At 41.3% G+C, this 26,093-nt stretch overlaps 1 protein-coding gene across 1 annotated transcript; it reads left to right on the forward strand.

The window, feature by feature from the left end:
- The first annotated feature begins 24,153 nt into the window (after positions 1-24,153).
- LOC140889501 (uncharacterized) lies at positions 24,154-25,725 on the forward strand. The gene is made up of 6 exons (XM_073297218.1): positions 24,154-24,316; positions 24,406-24,482; positions 24,603-24,787; positions 24,870-24,992; positions 25,465-25,531; positions 25,627-25,725. The coding sequence occupies exons 1-6, from the start codon at positions 24,154-24,156 to the stop codon at positions 25,723-25,725; spliced, it is 714 nt and encodes a 237-aa protein (XP_073153319.1).
- Positions 25,726-26,093: the final 368 nt, after the last annotated feature.

The following is a 26,093-nucleotide window of genomic DNA, read 5'->3' on the forward strand; positions in this document are numbered from 1 at the left end:
ATTCAACAAAATTCCTATGTTCTCTAAAGAGGATTTTGATTAATGGAAGATATGTATGCAAGGACACCTATCAGCTCTAGATGATGACATGTGGTTTGTCATCATTGATGGACCTCTTTCCATCACCAAAGTAAACACTGTAATAGCTATCTCAAATGGTGGACCACAATACATCGAGAAACCAAGGGTGGAATGAACTGCTGAAGATAAGAAAAAAGCAAATATTGACAATGTTGCAAAAGACATTTTTTACAAGACTCATGACAAAAATACTTTCAGCAAGATCAAGATGTGTAAAACTGGAAAAGAAATTTGGGAAAAATTGATTCAGCTTTGTGAAGGGAATAATAGACAAAAGAAAATAAATTATCAGTGGCTACTCAAAAATTTGATAATATCAAAATGAAGCCAAGAGAATCCATGACAGAGTTTGATGAACGAGTCAGTAGCATTGTGATAAAACTCAATGCTCTGGGAAAGACATATCCCGACCGAGAAATTATCCTGAAAGTTATTCGAGGTCTTCTCAAAGAATGAGATGTAAAAATAATGGCAATGAAGGAATTAAAGGACCTGAATAAACTATAACTTCATGATCTATTTGCAGACCTAAAGTCTTATGAGTTTGAATTGAAAACTCGAGAAGAGGACCAGTCTACCTCTTGGTAGCGCTTAGTCGTGTCGCGCCCAAATTACCCGACTCCAATCAGATAAATAAATTATGTAGTAGTGAGAGTAGGGATCATTCCCACGAGGAAAGTGAAATTTATTTGTGTTCTTAAAAATACTGAAAATAAATAAAAGGGGATTTGGAATTTTAAAAACTACTACGCAAGAATTAAAATTAGAAAGATCAATAAATTAACGAGACTTGGTATCGATCGACTACACCCTTGAAATTATTCATTCGATCATCGAATCCCTAAAAATAATTAATTTCCATTGAATATTCATCATTGAAAATTTAATTCCTGTTTCACCTTAATTTTAGTTAATTAGAAACCATTGTTGTAGATTAACCCTTACCCTATAAATCAACCTGATACCAGCGATCTAGATTTAAATCCACGGTAGCATTCAAACTAGTAAAACTGATGAATCTAGAAAACACATACACCAGCGGTTGTATTTAGCCTAGTCAATTGTTGTTCCTACGATTTAACAAATTCAACAGCAGAAAATATTAAACGCAGTTGCTTCACAAATTAGATTATTCAAATAATTACGGATTTGATTTCTAATTTAGCAATAGATTGTATGAAAGAATTATCAGGTGATCAATCTAATAATCAAACACACAAGCATGAAATAAATCAGAACAACTCTTGATACTCAAATTGAATTAAACACTAAAAAACTGAATCTCACAAATATAATAAAATCAAGGGTTTCGTCTTCACAAACCAAGTACAAAAACTAAGAAAGAGTTGAAGAAGAAACTAAATCTAAGAATTGGAAAGATAAAACCTAGCCGCCAGAGCTTTCTTCGCGTTCCAAGCCGTCCAAACTCCTATATTTTCGAGTTCTAGATGATATTTAAAGTATAGAGTCCTTCCCAAGAAAGTTTCCTATTTAAAATATAAATTCCCTACTTTTCGTCTCGCCCGATCGATCGGTCAAAGTTGACGGATCGAGCAAGCATAAAAATTTCAACTTTCTGTCCAACTTTTATTTCTGCTCCCGCTCGATCGGTTAAATGTTGTGGATCGAGCGAGCAACTTTTTGTCCAGCGAGCAGCGATTTTGAAAAATTTATATCTGGAGATCTAGCTGTCGGATTGAGCTGAAATTTGGACATCAGCTTCAAAACATCTTGAATTTCATTATGAACGGTGCAGATCTGATTTGGAGCTTTCTAAAATTAAAAATGATTTTTGGATCATTGCTGCTCTGTAATTCTTCTCTGATCTCGCTCTTTCCTTCCATCTTTAGCTCATTTTCTTCACTTTTCCTATATCAAATCACATACAATGATTAGTAACTATAACATGAATTTAATCAATCAAAATACACCTAATCATCACAAATTAACTCAATCAAACATAGAAAAATACTATCACATCAAATTCCCCCCTACTTATGTCTTGCTCGACCTCGAGCAACACAAAACATAAACACAAATGAATAATGAAATCACAGCCTCAAAGAAGTTTTCACATAAAAAACAAAATTATGAATAATCTCGATTTTCCATAATACACCATCAGTCAAGCGTGAACGTGTGTGTGTGTCATGTTATTCCAGCTACATGAAACTTCAAAAGAGTCAGTTTTAAGACTGTTCGCCGACCTATGACAAATCAGTGTGAGTATCCCCATCAAGAGCCCTTTCCTCCCAACAATCTTCAAACAAAAACACAACTCTCTTGAGATAAAATTACGCACCTCCGGATTTTGCACCCGGTATTACTTTAGCCCCAATAATTACCCGCTAACTTAGCTATAATTAAGACAAGATTAGAATTTTAATCCCCTCGTCTATAGCCCGGATGGAGCATCAACCCCATTTAATCTGCATACTTAGCCTTGAATTTAATCTTTTAGGATTTCAATCCTTTATAGGCCCGGATGGAGTTGTATATAAATTTTGTTTTTCTAGGTGCGCCCAAGATCGTTTATGTCAAGTTAAAAAGATCATCAGGGTTCAACAAAACAATATCAGGCTCCACAAACACCTATTGTCATGAAATGGTCCAACAGGCACAAACATCATCTAATACATCGCTACAGTTCACTGGTTTAACATGTGTGCTTAAAATATTCACTACTCAACCTACGGTTTCTCATATCTAATCAAGAGCAAATTTTCATGTAAAATAATTTTACAAAACTTCATCATCATAGGCTAGTGAATTTCATCAGTGATATTCATTGCTAACTATGAGCTCTAAATTTTTTTTAAAAAATACGGCTAAATGCTCTAACTGACTGGCTAAGTCCTCTCCCCCATACTTAGAATCTTACATTGTCCCCAATGTAAGTCAAAATGCAAAATAAAAATATAAATAAAAACTGAAAATGAAACTAAATACTCCCCTTGGGTTGCCTCCCAAGCAGCGTTTGATTTCCAGTCTTCAGCTTGACCCTCAGAAGCAATCCTCAAAGAGCGGCTGACGCCCAAAATAAGTGTCATATGACACCACAAATGAGTCTTTGTTCCATGTTCCCTCAAGCTTGGCTAGATGTATACAGTTCAAGCTTGTCACCTCAACAACACTCCAAAGTAGCTGGTAAACATGGGAAGAGAACACCTCCGTTGGCTCTCGAACGCCAATATCTTTTGAAACCGGTACTGATGAAAGAGAAGGATCTTGGGGATGTGTGTATGATAATACTATCGATGAGCTCATATCGATAGACTCTTGAACTCCGTCATCCTCAAACTCGAGTGGTAACATATTTCCATCATACCTTATTTCTTCCATAACATCTTTTGACTGCGGTTCAATAAGAAGAGAAGACTCAAACGCCTCTAAATCTTCAACATGATTTGGTTCGCACTCCCAATCCTGGTTCTCTGAGTCATCATCATCGAACCAAATCGGGTTGGTCATTGCTTGAGTATCTTTCTCCACTTCCTGTTCTCGGTGTTCATGGAGGATTGATCTCTTGATATTCGCTATGTGTTCCACAAGGTGACATCTAGAATTTTTTAGATCTTCTACAGTTTCCACAGTAGATGCCACAAGCTTGCTCATTATATCCTCCAGCGGATGTAAGATCAATTGCGAACAACTTCCCTCCTCTTTTTGAAGCTCAAATGTTTGGTCTATAAAATCCGGGTATTGAGATTGCGAATACCGGTAATAGTCAAACTCTGCCATATCATCCAACAGATGTCTCATGGTATCAGCATCTCAGCAAAATATTGATATACCGATTGTGAAAGCTCCATCAATTACCCATTTTCTTGTCACTGCATCCAAACCATTAAGAAAATATGTAAGGAGAGAATAGTTAGAAAAATCATGATACCGAAAGATGGTTTCCAAATCTTTGAACCTCTTCCATGCTGCGTAGAATGGCTCTCCGTGTTGCTGGATAAAACTTGCTAATACTTGTCTATTTGACATCTCGAAGTATCACACCGCAATAATCCCCTTTTGCCTATGCAAAAATCTGTCTATCTCTGGGTCGTATGGAAATTCTTCTTCTTACGAAGACTCACCTGCACGCACGAACAAACCAGAGTAGCACTAGGAGGAATAATAACAATAAAAAAAACATAAAAAACAAAAACACAAATAAATTAAATGCCTTTCCCCGGCAACGGCGCCAAAATTTGGTAGCGCTTAGTCGTGTCGCGCCCAAATTACCCGACTCCAATAAGATAAATAAATTATGTAGTAGTGAGAGTAGGGATCGTTTCCACGAGGAAAGTGAAATTTATTTGTGTTCTTAAAAATACTGGAAATAAATAAAAGGGGATTTGGAATTTTAAAAACTACTACGCAAGAATTAAAATTAGAAAGATCAATAAATTAACGAGACTTGGTATCGGTCGACTACACCCTTGAAATTATTCATTCGATCATCGAATCCCTAAAAATAATTAATTCCCATTGAATATTCATCATTGAAAATTTAATTCATGTTTCACCTTAATTTTAGTTAATTAGAAACCAGCGTTCTAGATTAAACCTTACCCCATAAATCAACCCGATACCAGAGATCTAGATTTAAATCCACGGTAGCATTCAAACTAATAAAACTGATGAATCTAGACAACACATACACCAGCGGTTGTATTTAGCCTAGTCAATTGTTGTTTCTACGATTTAACAAATTCAACAGCAGAAATTATTAAACGCAGTTGCTTCACAAATTATATTATTCAAACAATTACGGATTTGAATTCTAATTTAGCAATAGATTGTATGAAAGAATTATCAGGTGATCAATCTAATAATCAAACACACAAGCATGAAATAAATCAGAACAACTCTTGATACTCAAATTGAATTAAACACTAAAAAACTGAATCTCACAAATATAATAAAATCAAGGGTTTCGTCTTCCTAAACCAAGTACAAAAACTATGAAAGAGTTGAAGAAGAAACTAAATCTAAGAATTGGAAAGATAAAACCTAGCCGCCAGAGCGTTCTTCGCGTTCCAAGTCGTCCAAACTCCTATATTTTCGAGTTCTAGATGATATTTAAAGTATAGAGTCCTTCCCAAGAAAGTTTCCTATTTAAAATATTAATTCCCGACTTTTCGTCTCGCCCGATCGATCGGTTAAAGTTGACGGATCGAGCGAGCATAAAACTGCCAACTTTCTGTCCAACTTTTATTTCTGCTCCCGCTCGATCGGTAAAATGTTGCGGATCGAGCGAGCAACTTTTTTTCCAGCGAGCAGCGATTTTGAAAAATTCATATCCGGAGATCTAGCTGTCGTATTGAGCTGAAATTTGGACATCAGCTTCAAAACATCTTGAATTGCATTATGAATGGTGAGATCTGATTTGGAGCTTTCTAAAATTAAAAATGATTTTTGGATCATTGCTGCTCTGTAATTCTTCTCTTATCTCGCTCTTTTCTTCCATCTTTAGCTCCTTTTCTTCCCTTTTCCTATATCAAATCACATACAATGATTAGTAACTATAACATGAATTTAATCAATCAAAATACACCTAATCATCACAAATTAACTCAATCAAACATAGGAAAATACCATCACATCACCTCTCAACTAACTAAAGCTTTAGCAGCAGTCAAAATAGAATCACCAGCTCAAATAGAAAGAACCGCTAAACAACTGAGTAGTGATGCCATGTCACTATTTGTAAAAACGTTTGGAAAGTTCATAAGAAGAAATCAAGAAGGATCCTACAGAAGAAACTTTCAAAAGAAAGATTCAAATGAAGAATCTAGAGCCTGCTTCAACTGTGGCAAGATAGGACACTTCATAGCAGATTGTCCTAAACCGAAGAAAGATGAGAAAAAATCAACAGAAAAAGGAAAAAAGAAGTTTGAAAGGAAGAAGAGTTCAAGAGATGCCAAAAACACATCTAGAAAGAAGCATGAAGCACTTGTTGCCAAGGAGAGTAAAGCCAAATGGACAGAAACTGACAGTGAATCAGATGAATCAGACTACTCTTCTATCTCCAGTGATGATGAAGAAGAAGTAACATGCTTAATGGCCAATGATCATGAACAGGCGTCAACGAGTGAACAGGTATTTTACTTTAGCTCCGATGAATTTACTAGAGAAGATCTCATCACAGCACTTCATGAAATGACGAATGAGTATTACAAACTGTCCATAGCAATTGATGAATTCAAAGAAAAGCAAGAGGATCTGCAAGACACCTCAACTGAACCCAAATAGGAACAATCAATTGAGAAAATTAGTCTTGAAACAGATATTGCTAAGCTCGAGACTGAAAATGAGCACAATATTAGCACAATGGAAAATCAAAGATTAAATGATTTGGTAAGTTAATGGAATAGATCCTTAAGCATGATGACAGAGATGCAGAGTTTACAAAAACCCACGAATGACAAAAGTGGTCTAGGGTTTAGTAAAACTGAGAACATCGTTGAATCAAGTACTCTACCCAAATTGAATATGTGCAAAGTGAAGTATATACACTTTGTACGAGCATGTAGGGAAAATGAACATGGAGAAATCTATGATAAACTATTCCTGAAAAGTTCGAAGTCAATTGAGAAAATGAACAGGAATAGATTTGGTATTGGTTTCACTCCTGAGGAAGTCAAGGTTGAAACTGTTAAAAGTCCCGATCGGACTAATACGGATCAATCAAATCCTATGAGAGAAAATCAAAATCAGTATCACAATCAACGTCCGGTTCAGAAGCGATATCGACAACTCAACAATTTGGGAAAGGGAAAACAATATTTTGTATCACAAGCACGTCATTTTCCACGACCCAGAGCACAAAATTTAGCACAAACCTTTAGGAACACTGAAACTGGTAAATTGGTTAAAGTAATCCAGATTTGGTTCCTAAAGGATTAATCCCTCGTGGACCCAAATAGATATGGGTACCAAAATCATTCAACTATGTGACTGCAGGTAACAGGTGTTGAAGAAAATATAGATGAATCATGGTATCTAGACAGCGGATGTTCAAGACATATGACTGGAAATGCTAAACTGGTATCTGAACTTGGTAGCGCTTAGTCGTGTCGCGCCCAAATTAACCCAACTCAAAATAACTTAATAAACATGCAGTGGTGAGAGTAGGGATCATTTTCATGAGGAAAGTGAAATTTATCGTGTTCTAAAAATTACTAAAATAAAATAAAAGGGGGGGTTTTGATTTTGGAAGTAACTATAATAAATTTAAAGCAATTCAAATGAAATTTTGTCACTAGCATGCAAAATTAAGAATATGAGAAATCAATTGATTAACAAACCTTGGTATCGGTCGACTACACCCTTGAAATCATTCATTCAATCATTGATTATCTAAGAATATTAAATCTCATTGAATATTCACCATTGAAAACTTAATTCCTGTTTCACCTTAATCTTAGTTAACTAGACACAAGCGTTCTAAATTAACCCTTACCAATGATTTAACCCAATACAAATGATTAGATTTAAATTCAAGGCATCATGCAAACTAGTAAAACTGATGAAACTAGACAACACATACACAAGCGAATGTATTTAATCTAGTCAATTGTTGTTCCTACAAATTAAGAAAACTCACAAGAGGACGATTATTAATTGCAGTTGCTTCACAAATTAGATGATTTAAACAATTACGGATTTGAATTCTAATTTAGCAGATTGTATAGCGAAATCCTAGGGTGATCAATCCAAAAATCTCACATACAAGAATGAAATAATCCAAAAAAACTTTTGATACTCAATTGAAATTAAACAATGAAAATTCGAATCTCACAAACAAATAAATTCAAGGGCTTGTCTTCCTCAACCATGTTCTAAAATCTAGCCACAAATATTCATGAAAATTCGCAAGAAAATTAAAAGAATAGAAGAAATTTAAGAGAAATTAGAACAAAACCTAGCCGCCAAGGAATACTTGGTGTTCTCTCGCCCAAAAGTCTGATAATAAGATGGGTAAAAATCGGAATAAAAGTCTTAAATATAGACTATAGTCCTCAAAAGAAAAGTTTCATTTTTCTGAAATTATTTCCCGAACTGCGCATCTGGCTCGATCTGCTGAATTTCTCTGTTTAACTTTTCCGGATTTCTTCTTCTGGCCGCTCGATCTTTTGAGTTCAGCAGCTCGATCGTAAAAACTTCTGTTTTCAATTCTTTCTTGTTCCATGACGCCCGCTCGATCGGTTGAGTTCAGCAGATCGATCGGCCAAACCTCTGACTTCATTTTCCAACCAAATTTTTACCTCCTACACAATAAAATCGGGAGCATGTTATGTAGACACGATGCATGAAATATGAACAAAATACTTAATGAAAACATATAAATGCATGCAAAACAACAACAGAATGATATTAAAATATGCAACACAAACACGACTATAAAATTCCCCCACACTTAGTCCTTGCTCGCCCTCGAGCAAGTCATGCAAAAACAAAATATAAACATAACAAAAATATAAGCAAGGACGAATCATGCATAACATAGCCTCAGAGAAGGTCCTCACACAAATAACAAATTTACAAATATTCTTGATTTTCCATGATACACCTTCAATCGAATGTGAACGTATCAGCTACATGCAACTTCAAAAGATCTAGTTTCAAGACTATTCACTGACCTATAACAATTCAGTGTAAGTATCACAATCAAGAACTCTCCTCCCAACAATCCATTAACACTACACAACTCTCTTGAGATAAAGTTACGCACCGTCGGATTTTGCATCCAACAATTTTAAAGTTCCAACAATTACCCGCATACTTAGCTATAACTAGATAGGATTCGAATTTTAATCCCCTCGTCTATAGCCCGGATGGAACTACAATCTTATTAGATCCGCAAACTTAGCTATGGAATAGTGACTAGAATTTCAATCACATTCCAAGCCCGGATAGAATTGTTTTTTTTCAAAAAATTTCAAATGCTACCCCATTCAATCCGCATACTTAGTCAAAAACAAGATGATTAGTATTTCAATCTTCTTGCTCATAATCCGGATGGAGTTAATTAGATTTTCACAAAATTTTTATGAAATAAGATATTTTAACAGGTGCGCCCAAGATCGTATATGTCATGTCAAAAAGATTATCAAGATTCAAGAAACTAGCAAATTCCACAAACACCTATTGTCGTGCAAGAGTCCAACATACATCAAAATCATCTAATACATTGCTACAATTCACTGGTTAAACATGTGTGCTTAAAAATATTCACTACTTAACCTACAGTTTCTCATATCCAATCAAGAGTAAATTTTTTCAAAAATTTCATTATTTCAACTTCATCATCATAGGATAGCAATATTCATCCTACTTATGCATACGAAACCAACATGAAACAGCGACAAAACATTTAACGAACTATATGCAACTACTCAACGAAAACAAGTGCAAAATAATATACCAAACAATAAATGCACCCCCCCCCCACACACACACACACACTTATCTAAATCATTGCCTTCAATGCTTCAGAACACAAAAAAACAAACACAACAACACAAATAACAAAAGGACAATGATATGCAAAAATAAAACAAAACTCCCCTGGTTCAAGTGTTGGCGGTGTCGTCCTCTTCTACGTCTGACGGACTAGCGGAAGAATCATATTGAAACTCGGACTGTGGAGGTGGCGACACTCAGTTTTGAAAAAAAAAAAATAAAACGTAAAAACTAAATGAAAGGAAAGAACACTAGGTTTCCTCCCAGCCAGCGCCTCTGTTTACAGTCTTTGGCCCTGTAGTGACCCGCATCCATAATTAATAATTAATGAGTAATTAATCATATGATCATGTTTTGATTTGCTAATTTATGATTAAGAAAGTTTATGTTGGATTAACGAACTTCAGAAATGGATTCAGAAATATTGGAAATGGTCCGAAGGGTGACCCAGAACGAAAGCAACGTTCTTGAACGGAAGCAACGTTTTGGTAGTTGATGTCATCCGTGACGTCAGCTATATTACGTCATTTCTTACGCACTTGATGTGACATCGGAAGCAACGATGGGGATCGAAAGCAACGTTCATCAGGCAGAACCAGTGCAACAAACCGAACGGACGCAACGTTTCGTGTCTATAAATATGAGGGCCGAGAGTTCATTTGAGGTGCACCAATTCCTCTCTTCTCTCTCAACTTCTAGGCCTTCGAACTCATATCTAGAGAGATCTAGGCATCTTATAGAGATTCCGGAAGTGGCGCAGCGATCTAGATGCCGTAGCGGAGCTGTGGCCTAGTTTTGAGGCTATCGACAGCAAAGGGCTAACGACGGACGCAGGTATAGCTTTAGCTTCTTAAAAATATTTAGGAGTATGCATTAGCTTAGTTAAGGCTTTCAGAGCTTTATTATTGATGCATGGGTATTTGCATTGTAGTAGTAGTAGACTAGACTAGTAGGCTTGGAGTCTAGACCAGCGGAGCTAGTTTTGACTAGCAGTGTTAGAGGTACGTAAGTACTGACTGAGATAGTCGGCATGATATATATGCTTATATGTTGCATGATTATGTGTTACGTGTTTTACCATGTTTTACGGCTTTAGCACATGCATATTTTTAAGGTAAATTGCATCTGGTATGATGTGAGTCATGACAAGTTTCCATCGGTGATGAGTTACTCATTATGGATTCTTGTCTAGGGACACTCAGACTCTAGTTCTGCTATCTCTAGGAGCGACCATGACGGTGGAGTAGACGCTATAGTGGATAGGGGAATACACGAGTACCCCGCGGAGTAGCTCTCTTAGGACGGTACTGTGTGTTCATGGCGCCCTGAGTAAACTGTTTTACCCAGTGATTTTAAATCATTTGTTTGCTGCATATTAGTGTATATATCATTGCTTCATATTGAGCATTTTCGCTCACGCCCCTGTGTTTGGGTATTGTGGTGTACCTTGTGATGGGGCAGGTTTGAGGCTAGACGGTCCAGGTGGCTCTCAGCAGGATTGAGGACCCGAGAGTGTGGAATTTTAGAGGGTAGGGATTTGTTTGCCCTGAACCTTCGATTTGGTTGTATAATGGTATTTATACACTTGTGTTACCGTCGGTTGTATTCTGCCAATTGGATTTGTTGTACTTTTAATTATCCGCTCCTTAAGCTTTTGAGTTTTATGCATGTGCTTAATTATAACTCTGATTAGATAGTGGATCCGGGTTGGGTCACTACACTTTGGTATCAGAGCGCATTGCACTGGGAATTACGTAAAGCGGATTAAGTAATTATATGTTCTTATGCGATAGATGGCAGATTACGATGACAGCCACGATAGCGGAGGCTACGGTCGATGGGGCGATCCGAATGATCGTAGACGTCGTCGAGGAAAGCCTGAGGAGTGCAAATGAGTGAGAATGCACATGTTTAAGGAGGTTAGCCCGAAGCCTTTGAAAGGAGGGGAGACGCCTGAGGAGGCTGAGGATTGTCTCGAGAGGATGGAGTAGTGTTTTCAGGAGTTCCGTTGCACAGACAAGAATAAGATGGAGATTCTTGCCTTTATGCTTGAGGGACGAGCGAGGAAGTGGTGGAGATCTACTTCCGCACCATTCATAGCAGCGAGAGGAGTAGCTACGTGGGGCGAGTTCTGTACTGCTTATCAGAGACTGTACTTTCCTTCATCTCTTCGACAGGCGAAATCTAGTGAGTTACTGAGTCTGCGCCAGGGTACGATGACGATCGAGGAGTACCAGCAGAAGTTCTTTGATCTGCTACCATATTGTCCTCACATTGCTGATAGTTCTATGGCGAATTATGACCATTTCCTTCAGGGTCTGAACCCTGAGATTCATCGGATGGTTGCTGTGGGAAGTGATATGACCTACGAGGGCTTGGTGGACCGTTGTCACCAGGCGGAGGATAGTATCCAGAGGAACAGGGGACTATTCTCTTCTTCTTCCAAGTCAGCGAGTGCTAGTACTTTGGGTCCGAAGGGACAGTCTTTCAAGAAGCCAGGAGGTACTTCTTCTTCTTCATCTGGATCTGGTGGAGTGCATAACTTTGGTGGACAGAGATCGAACCGATGTCGTCAGTGTAGGCGCAAGCATCCTACAGACCCATGTCCTCGTTTGAGTGGAGCATGTTTTCAGTGTGGTCAGGAGGGTCATATGAAGAAGGATTGTCCTTACTGATGGGAGCAGCGAGTGGTTCTGGAGGTTTTCAGGCATCTGTTCAGCCACCTCAGTACAAGCAGCCACCTTTTCAGCAGCAGTATTCTCAGCAGCACCAGCAGCCGCAGCAGTCTCAGCGACAGCCTACTCAGACTCCTTCTCGGGGACATTCTTCTTTGCGATCACGTGCCCAGGGTCAGGTCTTTGCCCTTAACCAGGAACAGGCAGAGGCTGACAGTGATCGGATGATCGCAGATACCTGTAGTTTGTGTGGTTTTCCTGCATATGTTTTGATTGATACTGGTGCATCACATTCTTTCGTCTCAGCACGTTTTTCTGAGAAGTATAAGTTGTCATTCATTCCTTTAGACGTCTTGCTGGTAGTTTCTACTCCTATGGGTAACGAGGTTTTAGCCAAGTGTTTAGTTGTGGGTTGTGTTTTGGATTTCGAGGGACATCAGCTTATTGCTAACTTGATCGTTCTAACTATCGAGAATTTTGATTGCATCATTGGGATAGATCTCTTGACTACCTACCGAGCGATAGTGGATTGCTATCAGAGATTTGTTCAGTTCCGACCAGAGGATGGCTAGTTTTGGTATTTCTATGGTGAGGGAGCGTGACCCCCGATGCAAGTGGTTTTTGCTCTGAAAGCCCGGCGTGCTTTAGAGTCTGGCGGGGAAGGCTACCTTATCTACGCCATTGATGCATTCTTAGGGGAGCCAGATATCCAGGAGATACCAGTGGTTCGTGATTTTCCAGATGTGTTTTCGGAGGAAATTCCAGGTTTTCCACCAGTGAGGGAGATCGAGTTTGGCATTGAGTTACTGCCAGGGACTACACCAATTTCCAAAGCTCCTTATCGTTTAGCGCCATCAGAGATGAAAGAACTATAGAAGCAATTGCAAGACCTTCTTGATAAGGGCTACATTCGACCCAGTGTTTCGCCATGGGGAGCCCCAGTGCTGTTTGTAAAGAAGAAGGATGGTTCAATGCGGTTGTGTATCGATTACCGTCAGTTGAATCAAGTGACAGTGAAGAATAAGTATCCTCTTCCGCGAATCAAAGTTACAGGGTACTTCTGTCTATTCAAAGATTGATCTTCGGTCTGGGTATCATCAGTTGCGAGTTCGGCAGGAGGATGTTCCTAAGACAGCATTTCGTATGCGGTATGGACACTATGAGTTTCTAGTGATGCCGTTTGGTCTGACGAATGCTCCAGCTATTTTCATGGATCTGATGAACAGGGTATTTCACGACTTTCTGGATAATTTTGTGGTAGTGTTAATCGATGACATCTTGGTGTGTTCTCACAGCATGGATGAGCATGCCTACCATCTCTACACTGTACTCCAGGTCTTGAGAGAGAGATAGTTGTATGCGAAGTTGAGCAAGTGTGACTTTTGGATTGATCGAGTTGTATTCCTTGGTCATGTCATATCACAGGAGGGTGTATCCGTTGACCCCAGCAAGACAGAGGCTATTCTGAATTGGTCACGTCCGACTACAGCTTCTGAGATTCGTAGTTTCCTGGGTTTGGCAGGGTACTAACGGCGTTTTGTGGAGAACTTTTCTCAGATAGCTAGGCCTTTGTCACAGTTGACGAAGAAAGATGCTTCTTTCGTGTGGTCCGATGCTTGTGAAGATAGTTTTTGCGAGTTGAGACGTCGTTTGATGACAACTCCAGTTCTTGCTTTTTTGTCTGGATCAGGTGGTTTTGTAGTCTTCACCGATGCTTCTCTCCAGGGTTTGGGGTGCATGTTGACTCAGCATGGCCACGTGATTGCTTATGCTTCTAGACAGCTGAAAACTCACGAGGAGAATTATCCCGTACATGATCTAGAGCTTGCAGCCATTGTCTTTGCTTGGAAGATATGGCGTCACTATTTGTACGGAGAGCGATTTGAGATCTTCACCGATCATAAGAGTTTGAAGTATCTGTTCACTCAGGCTGAGTTGAACATGCGGCAGCGTCGTTGGATGGATCTGTTGAAAGATTATGATTGTGAGATCAAGTACCATCTAGGTTCATCGAACCCCGTTGCTGATGCGCTTAGTCGCAAGGTCTATGTTAGTTCCCTTCGTACCAGTTCGGTTTCGAAGGCAGTGGAGGAGTGTTGTTCTTTGAGATTCATGTTCCGTCATAAGAAATAACAACAAGGGATTCGTGTTTCTCCTGTGCTTGCAGAGCTAGCATTGTATTGACGAATCCGAGAAGCTCAGAATTCTAATCTGAAAACTCAAAAGTTAGCCTATTTGGCGGAGAGTGATAATACTTCTGGTTTCCATCTGCAAGGAGACGGTCTATTGTGTCTTTCTAGTCGAGTTGTAGTACCCGAGGATTCTGCTTTGAGGGATGAGATCCTATCGCAAGCTCACCGCAGTCGATTCTCTGTACATCCAGGCAGCATGAAGATGTATAAGGATCTTCGCACTCGATTTTGGTGGAAAGGGATGAAGCACAGTGTCTATCAGTTTGTATCTCGATGCCTTGTGTGCCAGCAGGTCAAGGCAGAGTTTAGACGAATCGTAGGGTTACTTCACAGCTTAGAGATTCCTGAGTGGAAGTGGGAGCATGTGACGATGGATTTTGATACCCACTTGCCTATGTAGTGACCCTTACCCGGATCACCTACTAAATAGAACTTAGGCATGCAATTAACTTAATTAAACAGATATCAGAATAAAACTGCGGAAACCATAAACATTATACAATCCCAAGTAAAGGAATCTGTAATTTATCCAATAATATACAACCAAATCGAATAGCTGTATAAACCCAAACAACAGTAATAAAACCTAAGCGAAGCTCCAGCTGGCCAACCACTGACTAGCCCCTCCTGGATCCACCCTCCTCGTCCAATCGCAAACCTGCCCCATGGAATAGGGTGTCCAGAAAATACAGAGTACGAGACGTGAGCATAAAATGCTCAGTGCGAGAGTATGAGTATACATGCATGCAAAGTGAACTCCCTAAAGACTCGAGGTCAAGGATCAGATAACAGAGACAGACCGGGCCCTGGTATGTAGCACGCTGTGCCGTCGCTTCAGGAGGTGGCTCCCATACCGAGATAACCGTGGAAACGCCGGACCCAAATCGATGGATGTCCATCCACTAACAGGATAGGGTACAACCCTACTAACAGACATCTCGAAGGAGATACAGCAAGATGCAAATGAATGCAGCATAATATCATGGCATATAAATCATGCGGTCACATAATACATGCATACTCAGTCAGGATATCTCGAACATTACTTTCGTACCTCAAAACAGTGCAAGCTCTACCAACTCTAGGTCCACGCCTATAGTCTGCTCTACACTGCCAAATGATACTACTATCATTAAAGTGCTCTAAAAGCCTTAACTAAGCTATTGAATACTCCTAAATATTTATAGGAAACAAAAGCTATACCTTCGTCCGTCGTTAGCCCTTTGATGTCGATGCCTCCAGAACTTGGGCACAACTCCGCTACGACTACCGAACGCCTCGCCGACCTCCGGACCAAGCCTAAGAAGACTAGAACAGCTCCAAAAGGACTAGAATAGAAAGGAGAACTCGGAATTGGCAATTGAAAGTGAAGCCTCGGCCTTCTATTTATAGACAACGATCGGAACTTCCGATCCTTGATCGGAACGTCCGAACCTCGATCGGAACGTCCGATCCTGCCATCGGATCTTCCGAAGATCCTGATCTGCCACGTGTCAAAATATCACTAGTTGACTCCGGATAGGGGTGATCGGAGCTCCCGGTCCTGATCGGAGCTTCCGATCTTGCCACACATCATGCCTGACGTAATACCGATCGGAGCCTCCGATCCTGTTCGGAACTTCCGATCTTGATCGGAGCTTCCGATCTCACCTTCGGAGCTTCCGAACTCTTCCCAAGTAATTATGATTAATCCCTTAATTACTGATTCTGGTTACGGGCTACTACATTCTCCCCCACTTAAGATATTTCGTCCTCGAAATCAGATCTTAAGTACCGAATGCAAAAATAGAAATCAAAAACATTCTTTATTCAAATCAAACGTTTACAGAGTTTGCAACTGAATACAACTTTAAAGAATGAAATCAAAACAACTCAGGATGATCTTTACGCATCCTGTCCTCAAGCTCCCAAGTAGCTTCCTCAGTGCCTCGGCGCTGCCACTGAACTAAAACTAAAGGAATGATTTTGTTCCGTAAAACTTTATCCTTATAATCCAGGATACGAAGAGGTTTCTCAACATAAGTCAAATCCTTGTCTACCTGAACCTCAGACCGCTGCAGAATATGAGATTCATCCGCCACATACCGTCGCAACAGAGATACGTGGAACACGTCGTTAATACTGGATAGATGCGGTGGCAAAGCTAGTCGATAAGCCAAATCGCCAATGCTCTCCAAGATCTCAAACGGGCCGATAAATCTGGGAGACAACTTGCCTTTAAGGCCAAATCTGAGAATCTTGCGGAAATGTGACACTCTCAGAAACACTTTCTCCCCGACCTCGAACTGCAAGGGCCTACGCTTGATATTAGCATAACTGGCCTGACGATCCTGTGCAGTCTTAATCCGTTTCTTGATCTGATCAACAATGTCTATCGCCTGCTGGATAAACTCCGGTCCCTCAGCCTGTCTCTCCCCCACTTCTTCCCAAAAGAGTGGAGTACGACAACGTCGCCCATACAACGCCTCAAAAGGTGCCATCCCAATACTAGTGTGATAGCTGTTGTTGTAAGCGAACTCGATCCTGCCAGGCTGAACCAAAATCCATGACGCACACTCTAAGCATATCCTCTAACGTACGGATAGTGCGCTCTGACTGACCATCAGTCTCCGGATGATAGGCTGTACTCAAACTGAGAGTAGTACCCATCGCACGCTGAACACTCCCCAAGAATCTAGAAGTAAACCTGGGGTCCCGATCACTGACAATGCTCACAGGCACTCCATGAAGTCGGACGATCTCCTGAATGTACAACCGTGCCATGCGATCCACAGAGTACTCTCGGCTATAGGCAATGAAATGCGCTGACTTGGTGAGTCGGTCCACCACAACCCAGATAGCATCACAGTTCCTCGGGGATACCGGCAAATGGGTCACAAAGTCCATAGTGATAAACTCCCATTTCCATTCAGGAATAGGCAGACTGTGAAGCAATCCTCCAGGTCGTTGGTGCTCTGCCTTGACCTGTTGACACACCAAACATCTCGAAACAAACTGATAAACACTGCGTTTCATTCCCTTCCACCAGAAATGAGTACGGAGATCCTTGTACATCTTGTTGCTCCCAGGATGAATACTCAACTTAGTGCGATGTGCCTGAGACAAAATCTCCTCTCGCAACTCTTCATCCTGCGGAATCACAAGCCTACCAGACAATCACAGAAAGCCATCTGACTGATAATGAAATCCAGACGAGCTACCCTCGTTAGCTAGACGAGCTAAACGCTGGGTCTTCGAATCAGACATCTGAGCATCTCGGATCCGCGAATACAAGGCTGGCTCAGATAATATCGCAAACATCTGGATACTCTGCATACCTTTCTTATGTTTGAAGGTATAACCTGAAGTACAACAGTCACTGATCGCACTAGACATCAAACAAGTCTGAAGTACGGATAGTCGCACCTTGCAACTCAAAGCATCAGCAGTGAGATTAGCAGCTCCCGGATGGTACTTAATCTCGCAATCATAGTCCTTAAGCAAGTCCATCCAACGTCTCTGCCTCATGTTCAACTCCGCCTGAGTGAACAAATACTTGAGACTCTTATGGTCGGTGAAGATCTCAAATTTCTCGCCATACAGATAATGACGCCAGATCTTCAAAGCGAACACAATGGCTGCTAATTCCAAATCATGGACTGGGTAGTTGTCCTCGTGAAGCTTTAGCTGTCTAGAAGCGTATGCGATCACATGCCCATTCTGAGTCAGGACACAGCCTAACCCCTGAAGAGAAGCATCCGTGTAAACTACATACCCTCCAGATCCTGACGGTAATGCCAACACCGGCGCAGAAGTCAACCGCCGTTGAAGCTCACGGAAATTCTCCTCGCACTCGGAGGACCACTCGAAATCCACACCCTTGCGGGTAAGCTGCGTCAACGGTCGAGCTAACTGAGAGAAGTTCAGAATAAAGCGATGATAATACCCTGCTAGACCCAAAAAACTACGGATCTCAGCAACTGTCGTCGGACGTGACCAATTAAGTACCGCTTCAATCTTGCTTGGATCAACAGAAATCCCTTCCCTGGATATGATATGGCCAAGAAAGACCACTCTATCCATCCAGAACTCACACTTGCTCAGCTTGGCGTACAACTGATCATCTCGAAGAGTCTGTAGTACCAACCGCAAGTGAGAAACATGCTCTTCCGTATTACGCGAATACACCAAGATGTCGTCAATGAAGACCACGACAAACTTGTCCAAATACTCCCTGAAGACACGGTTCATCAAATCCATGAATATAGCCGGCGCATTAGTCAAACCAAATGGCATAACTAGAAACTCGTAATGCCCATAGCGAGTACGGAATGCAGTCTTGGCTACATCCTGATCACGGACTCTCAACTGATGATACCCAGATCTCAAGTCAATCTTGGAGTAAACTGACGTGCCTTGCAGCTGATCGAACAAGTCATCAATACGAGGCAACGGATACTTGTTCTTCACAGTGACTCGATTCAGCTGCCGATAGTCAATGCACAACCGCATCGACCCATCCTTCTTCTTCACGAAGAGAACAGGAGCTCCCCAAGGAGATACACTAGGACGAATGTACCCCTTGTCTAAAAGATCCTGTAATTGATTCTTCAACTCACGCATCTCTGACGGAGCCAGACGATACGGTGCTCTAGAAATAGGCGAAGTACCCGGCATCTACTCTATGCCAAACTCGACTTCCCTAGCAGGAGGAAAACCCGGAATCTCATCAGGAAACACATCTGGAAATTCATCTACAACAGGAATACTCTCTATCCCAATACTCTCAGCGGACGAATCAACTGCATAGATAAGGTAGCCTTCCCCGCCAGACTCTAAAGCTCGACAGGCTCTCAAAGCTGACACCAAAGGCATCGGGGGTCGCGCTCCCTCACCATAGAAAAACCAACTCTCACTCCCTTCCGGATTAAAGCGTACTAATCTCTGATAGCAGTCCACTGAAGCTCGATAGGTAGTCAACATATCTATTCCCAGAATGCAATCAAAGTCGTCCATCGCCAGGACCATGAGATTCGCTAACAGAATGTTCCCTTCGAACTCTAAAGGGCAACCCATCACTAGACGCTTAGCCAAAGCAGATTGGCCCGTTGGAGTAGAAACAGACATCACTACGTCTAGTGCAATGCATGGTAACTTATGCCTCTTAACAAAACGTGCAGAAATGAAGGAATGAGATGCACCAGTGTCAATAAGTACAAGAGCAGGTATACCATAAAGCAGAAATGTACCTGCGATGACTTTCTCATTCTCTTCCACATCCTGATCATGTCTCAGGGCAAACACCTGGCCAGAAGCTCGTGGCTTTAAATGAGAACTCCCAGCAGACTGTCCCTGCGACCTCTACTATACGGTGGCCTGAGAACCCGATCCTGAACCAGAACCAGAACCAGAACCTCCTCCCCCAGACTGTGGACAATCTCTCTGGATATGACCAGTCTCTCCACAACGGAAACAAGCTCCAGAAGCTCTACGGCACTTGTCGGATGGATGGTTCTTCCCACAGTGATCACACTTGTCCTTCTTACCGAAACGAACAACACCTCCAGAACCAGAGGAAGAAGAAGATCCAGACTTCTTGAAAGTTTGGGCACGGGGACCCAAAGAACTAGCAGGTCTCGACTGAGAGAAAGACTTGTTCCGCCGAATGCTGTCCTCTGCCTGGTGACAACGGCTCACCAAACCCTCGTAGGACATGTCGTCGCCAACCGCCACACGGTCATGGATCTCAGGGTTAAGGCCCTGAAGGAACAGATTATACTTCATCTCTGAGCTATCAGCAATCTCGGGGCAATAGGATAGCAGATCAAAGAACCTCTGCTGATACTCATCAATAGACATGGCTCCCTGTCGCAGACTCAGTAGCTCGCCTGCCTTCGACTGACGGAGTGCCGGAGGAAAATACCGCTTTTGGAAAGCTGTGCGGAACTCGGCCCAGGTGGCCACTCCTCTCTCCGCAACAAAAGGTGAAGAAGTAAACCTCCACCACCTGCGCGCACGCCCATCCAGAAGATAGCCAAGGGTCTCCACCTTCTGCTCATCGGTGCATTGGAAAGTTTGAAAAGTTGTTTCCATGCGGTCTAACCAGTTCTCCGCATCCTCCGGAGACTCACCTCCAACTAAGGGCTTAGGACCCATAGCTAAGAATCGACGCACAGTGAAACGCTCGTCGTCATGGTGACGATGACGCCGTTCTCGACGAGGCTCCCGGTCGGCATCACCCCAACGCCCACCAACACTGCCATGAGAACTCTGGTCGTCACGATTTGACATCTACAAAAATACCTCAAGATGAGACTAAATCCCAAGAAATCTTTTGCATGCTCTGATACCATAAATGTAGTGACCCTTACCCGGATCACCTACTAAACAGAACTTAGGCATGCAATTAACTTAATTAAACAGATATCAGAATAAAAATGCGGAAACCATAAACATTATACAATCCCAAGTAAAGGAATCTGTAATTTATCCAATAATATACAACCAAATCGAATAGCTGTATAAACCCAAACAACAGTAATAAAACCTAAGCGAAGCTCCAGCTGGCCAACCACTGACTAGCCTCTCCTGGATCCACCCTCCTCGTCCAATCGCAAACCTGCCCCATGAAATAGGGTGTCCAGAAAATACAGAGTAAGAGACGTGAGCATAAAACGCTCAGTGCGAGAGTATGAGTATACATGCATGCAAAGTGAACTCCCTAAAGACTCGAGGTCAAGGATCAGATAACAGAGACAGACCGGGCCCTGGTATGTAGCACGCTGTGCCGTCGCTTCAGGAGGTGGCTCTCATACCGAGATAACCGTGGAAACGCCGGACCCAAATCGATGGAAGTCCATCCACTAACAGGATAGGGTACAACCCTACTAACAGACATCTCGAAGGAGATAAAGCAAGATGCAAATGAATGCAGCATAATATCATGGCATATAAATCATGCGGTCACATAATACATGCATACTCAGTCAGGATATCTCGAACAGTACTTTCGTACCTCAAAACAGTGCAAGCTCTACCAACTCTAGGTCCACGCCTATAGTCTGCTCTACACTGCCAAATGATACTACTATCATTAAAGTGCTCTAAAAGCCTTAACTAAGCTATTGCATAATCCTAAATATTTATAGGAAGCAAAAACTATACCTTCGTCCGTCGTTAGCCCTTTGATGTCGATGCCTCCAGAACTTGGGCACAACTCCGCTACGACTACCGAACGCCTTGCCGACCTCCGGACCAAGCCTAAGAAGACTAGAACAGCTCCAAAAGGACTAGAATAGAAAGGAGAACTCGGAATTGGCAATTGAAAGTGAAGCCTCGGCCTTCTATTTATAGACAACGATCGGAACTTCCGATCCTTGATCGGAACGTCCGAACCTCGATCGGAACGTCCGATCCTGCCATCGGAGCTTCCAAAGATCCTGATCTGCCACGTGTCAAAATATCACTAGTTGACTCCGGATAGGGGTGATCGGAGCTCCCGTTCCTGATCGGAGCTTCCGATCTTGCCACACGTCATGCCTAACGTAATACCGATCGGAGCCTCCGATCCTGTTCGGAACTTCCGATCCTGATCGGAGCTTCCGATCTCACCTTCGAAGCTTCCAAACTCTTCCCAAGTAATTATGATTAATCCCTTAATTACTGATTCTGGTTACGGGCTACTACAGCCTATGTCTTCCAGGAATTATGATGCTATTTGGGTTGTCGTGGACCGATTATCGAAGTTAGCACATTTTCTTTCCTATAACCGCGATTATACCTTTGATAGGATGTCACAATTGTATGTGCGGGAGATCGTTCGATTTCATGGCATTCCGTTGAGTATTGTCAGTGATAGAGATCCGAGATTCACCTCGAGATTTTGGGGTAGTTTCCAGCGAGCCCTTGGTACTACTTTGAGCTTGAGTACGACTTATCATCCAGAGACGGATGGGCAGTCCAAGCGTACTATTCGCACTTTAGAGGATATGCTTGGCGCAGCAGTGATGGATTTTGGTCCAGCGTGACATGATCATTTACCATTGGCGGAGTTCGCTTACAACAATAGTTTCCATCGTTGCATTGACATGGCACCATTTGAGGCTCTTTATGGACGACGTTGTCGTACACCTTTGTTTTGGGACGAGGTTGGCAAAAGTCAGGTTGAGGGTCCTCAGATGATTCAGCAGATGACTGATGCAATGGAGTTGATCCAACGCAGGATTAAGGCAGCCCAGGATCGATAGGCTAGTTACGCGAACGCTCATCGGAGGCCGTTACACTTTGAGGTAGGAGAGCATGTATTCTTGCGTATGTCACCTTTCCGGAAGGTGATGAGGTTCGGTCGCAAGGGTAAGCTGACACCGAGATTTATTGGTCCTTTCGAGATTCTCGAGAAGGTTGGGGATGTGGCTTATCGTCTAGATTTTCCATCAGATCTTTCGGGGATCCATGATGTGTTCCACGTGTCCTTGTTGAGACAGTATGTGGCGGATGAGTCACATATTTTGCATCCGACCGAGGTACAGTTAGATCAGGATCTGTCGTATGTGGAGAGGCCCCTGCGGATTCTAGACAGGAAGGATAAGGTACTTCGTAACAAGAGTATACCATTGGTGATGGTACAGTGGCAGCGCAGAGGTATAGAGGAAGCTACTTGGGAGTTAGAGAGCCGAATGCGAGCCGAGCACCCCGAGTTATTTTGAGATTTTGTACTTTTTTGTATCAAGTTTGTACTTGTTCAATTTTAATAAAGATCATTTGGTTGACTATTCATGTTTTCCTCTAAGACTTAAATTTCGAGGACGAAATTTCTTAAGTGGGGGAGAATGTAGTGACCCGTATCCATAATTAATAATTAATGAGTAATTAATCTTATGATCATGTTTTGATTTGCTAATTTATGATTAAGAAAGTTTATGTTGGATTAACGGACTTTAGAAATGGATTCAGAATGATCGGAAATGATCCGAAGGGTGACCCAGAACGGAAGCAACGTTCTTGAACGAAAGCAATGTTCTGGCAGTTGATGTCATCCGTGACGTCAACTATATTACGTCATTGCTTACGCACTTGATGTGACATCGGAAGCAACGATGGGGATCGGAAGCAACGTTCGTCAGGTAGAACGGACGCAACGAACCCGAACGGACGCAACGTTTCGTGTCTATAAATATGAGGGCCGAGATTTCATTTGAGGTGCACCAATTCCTCTCTTCTCTCTTGACTTCTAGGCCTTCTAACTCAGATCTAGGGAGATCTAGGCGTCCTATAGAGATTCCAAAAGTGGCGCAGCGATCTAGACGTCGTAGCAGAGCTATGGCCTAGTTTTGAGGCTATCGACAGCAAAGGCTAACGGAAGTGACAAGTGTAGTGTTGCCTCTCATGTTGAAAACATCATCAACACCACCAAACACTACAACAAATATGTCAATTAACCACACTAAAAAGACAACGGTTTTATACCTAAACTGTTGTCGTTTGGTTTTAACAACGGTTTTTACAAAAATCGTTGTCGTTGGCCATATTTTAATTAAAAACGACAACGGTCTTTAAAAAACCGTTGTTTTATATATGTCAAAGACAACAGTTTTTAAAAACCGTTGTCTATGAGCGGGTTTTTTATGGCCTACGACAACGGTTTTAATTAACCGTTGTCTATGTGCGTATTTTTTAGGATCTAAGACAACACTTTTTGTAATCCGTTGTCATTATTATTATTTAATTATTTTTATTTTTTAAAAAAAATATAAACATTACATAATAATATGATAATAACTTACTACTACTCGCTTTTGGCTTATATTTCTCTCTCCCCGCTCATTCCTTTTTTCTACGCGCATCGTCTCTTCTCTCTCATCCCGAGAGCCATTTCCGATTCAAAGCTAACACCGCCAATATCTCCGTCGTCAGCTGCCCATTTCGCAAACAGTAAGTAGATCTAGAATCCTTTCGTCTAGGGCTACATTTCCATACCATTTTGCCCAATTTTTTACTCATTTTTTTTCGAAAATTTGCAGCTGCCGTCGCCGACCTCCACCGCCACTGCCGCGGACCTCCGACCGCCAATCGGGAGTTTTTTTTCCTACACTATAAGGTATATTTCGAATTTGAGGGTTATAAATTGGTTTTTTTTGTTCAATTCAAAAATTTTGAATTTTATATGTTATTGTAATTGGTTGTACGTAGAATATTTTACCCGATTGGATGTTTATAGGCTTTGGAGTCCGGGAGTTTAGGAATAGCAATTTATGAGGCAGTGGAGATCGCTTCTAGTAATATTCATGGCTTCAATAAGTTTCCAAGTGTTGCAGATGAAAACATCATGCCATTGTTCTTGGAAAAATACCACCCAACCATCGCCGCCCACTATCTCCCTTTCAAAATCGGCATATGGAATTGGTTAAACTTAAACTTGTATTTCAATTGGATCATCAATTCCAACCGGATTTCTGGTTTTGAAAAATTTCCCATCTCTTTCCAGGCATCTTTCTGTGGAGAAGAATCAATCGATTTATATCCGGCTTTTCCCTGAACCGTCTTGTGTTTCGAAAGACCAGCCGCCGATTGCCCTCTGGTTCCAATCGAAGGCCCTTTATTTCGCCGAGTATGAATTTATATACTTTTTTTGTTTCTATTATGATTTCGTTGACCTTTACTTGTGATTTTATCAATTTATTGGGTTTGATTGATTTTGTATTTGTTTTACTTATGATAGTATGTAAAATTTTAGTAATCTAATTTTTTCTATCATGACCGTTGGCTTTCAAAAGTTGAGAACATCAACATTAGCTTTTTGGAAAGCTTCAAATTACCCTGTAAAGAAACCTAACTTATTTTTCGATTCTGGGAAAATATTGATGGTAATTAAAGCTGGATAGTTGATGATTTATGGCATATAAATTCCTCTCAATGTTAAGTAACTAGTGAAGACCATTATTTTTAATATATATTTTCAACTTCGAGACAAAATTTGCCTCTCAGTACTTTGGGGATTTTTTTTCCTATTATTTTCACTGTATTTGGTTTCTTTTTGGACTTTTTTTACTGCTGCATCTTCGTTTTGTTCTATAAGACAGCCTTGGACAACTTGATGTTCCTGAAAAACTAACAAAAGCTTGTATATCACTGGAGAAAGCTATGCTGGTAATATTAAACTTAAATTCCATCTTTATCACGAGATAAATCAGTTTAGACATAATGCCGGTATGATTATTTTCACATGACACTATATTACATAGTTGGCAAAGCTAATGCTTCAATTCAATGTGAAGGAAAAGGTGTCTTCTTATTCTTGCACCGATCTTACGCCCACAGCGGGTACAAGAGCATTAAAGTGAAGCTTCCTTAATCCCAATCAGAAACCGGCCGAGCAAAGCTGAGAGCATCTGGAGCAAAGGCGTGTAGCGATGGAACCGACGATTTTGTTGGATCATGGGGTGGCGCTGGCGGTGAACGACCCTCTGTCCATCGGACGGGGCGACTCGCCATTTTTGTACATGGACGACTGTATGGCGGTTGTCGTGACATTGCTGTGTACCTGCATCGATGAGGTCCACCTATTCCACTTGTGGCTGCAGTTTCAGCTGTCTTACATCTCCAAACAAACTATTAATTTGGGTTAGTCTTTTTCCCAATTTCTCGAATAGATATCAACAAAATTGAGCTTCCACTTTATTTCAATCATTTCTCTGGAACCGTGAAAGTA

The sequence above is a fragment of the Henckelia pumila genome, chromosome 3 (genome assembly GCF_033568475.1).
Source record: "Henckelia pumila isolate YLH828 chromosome 3, ASM3356847v2, whole genome shotgun sequence".
NCBI lineage: Eukaryota > Viridiplantae > Streptophyta > Magnoliopsida > Lamiales > Gesneriaceae > Henckelia > Henckelia pumila.

Excerpts from the sequence above, each read along its gene's own strand:
- LOC140889501 (XM_073297218.1), top strand. The coding sequence starts at position 24,154 with ATGATAATAACTTACTACTACTCGCTTTTGGCTTATATTTCTCTCTCC. Across the intron at positions 24,483-24,602 it reads TTTTTTTCCTACACTATAAG|GCTTTGGAGTCCGGGAGTTT; the intron begins GTATATTTCGAA and ends GGATGTTTATAG. Across the intron at positions 24,993-25,464 it reads AAGGCCCTTTATTTCGCCGA|CCTTGGACAACTTGATGTTC; the intron begins GTATGAATTTAT and ends TCTATAAGACAG.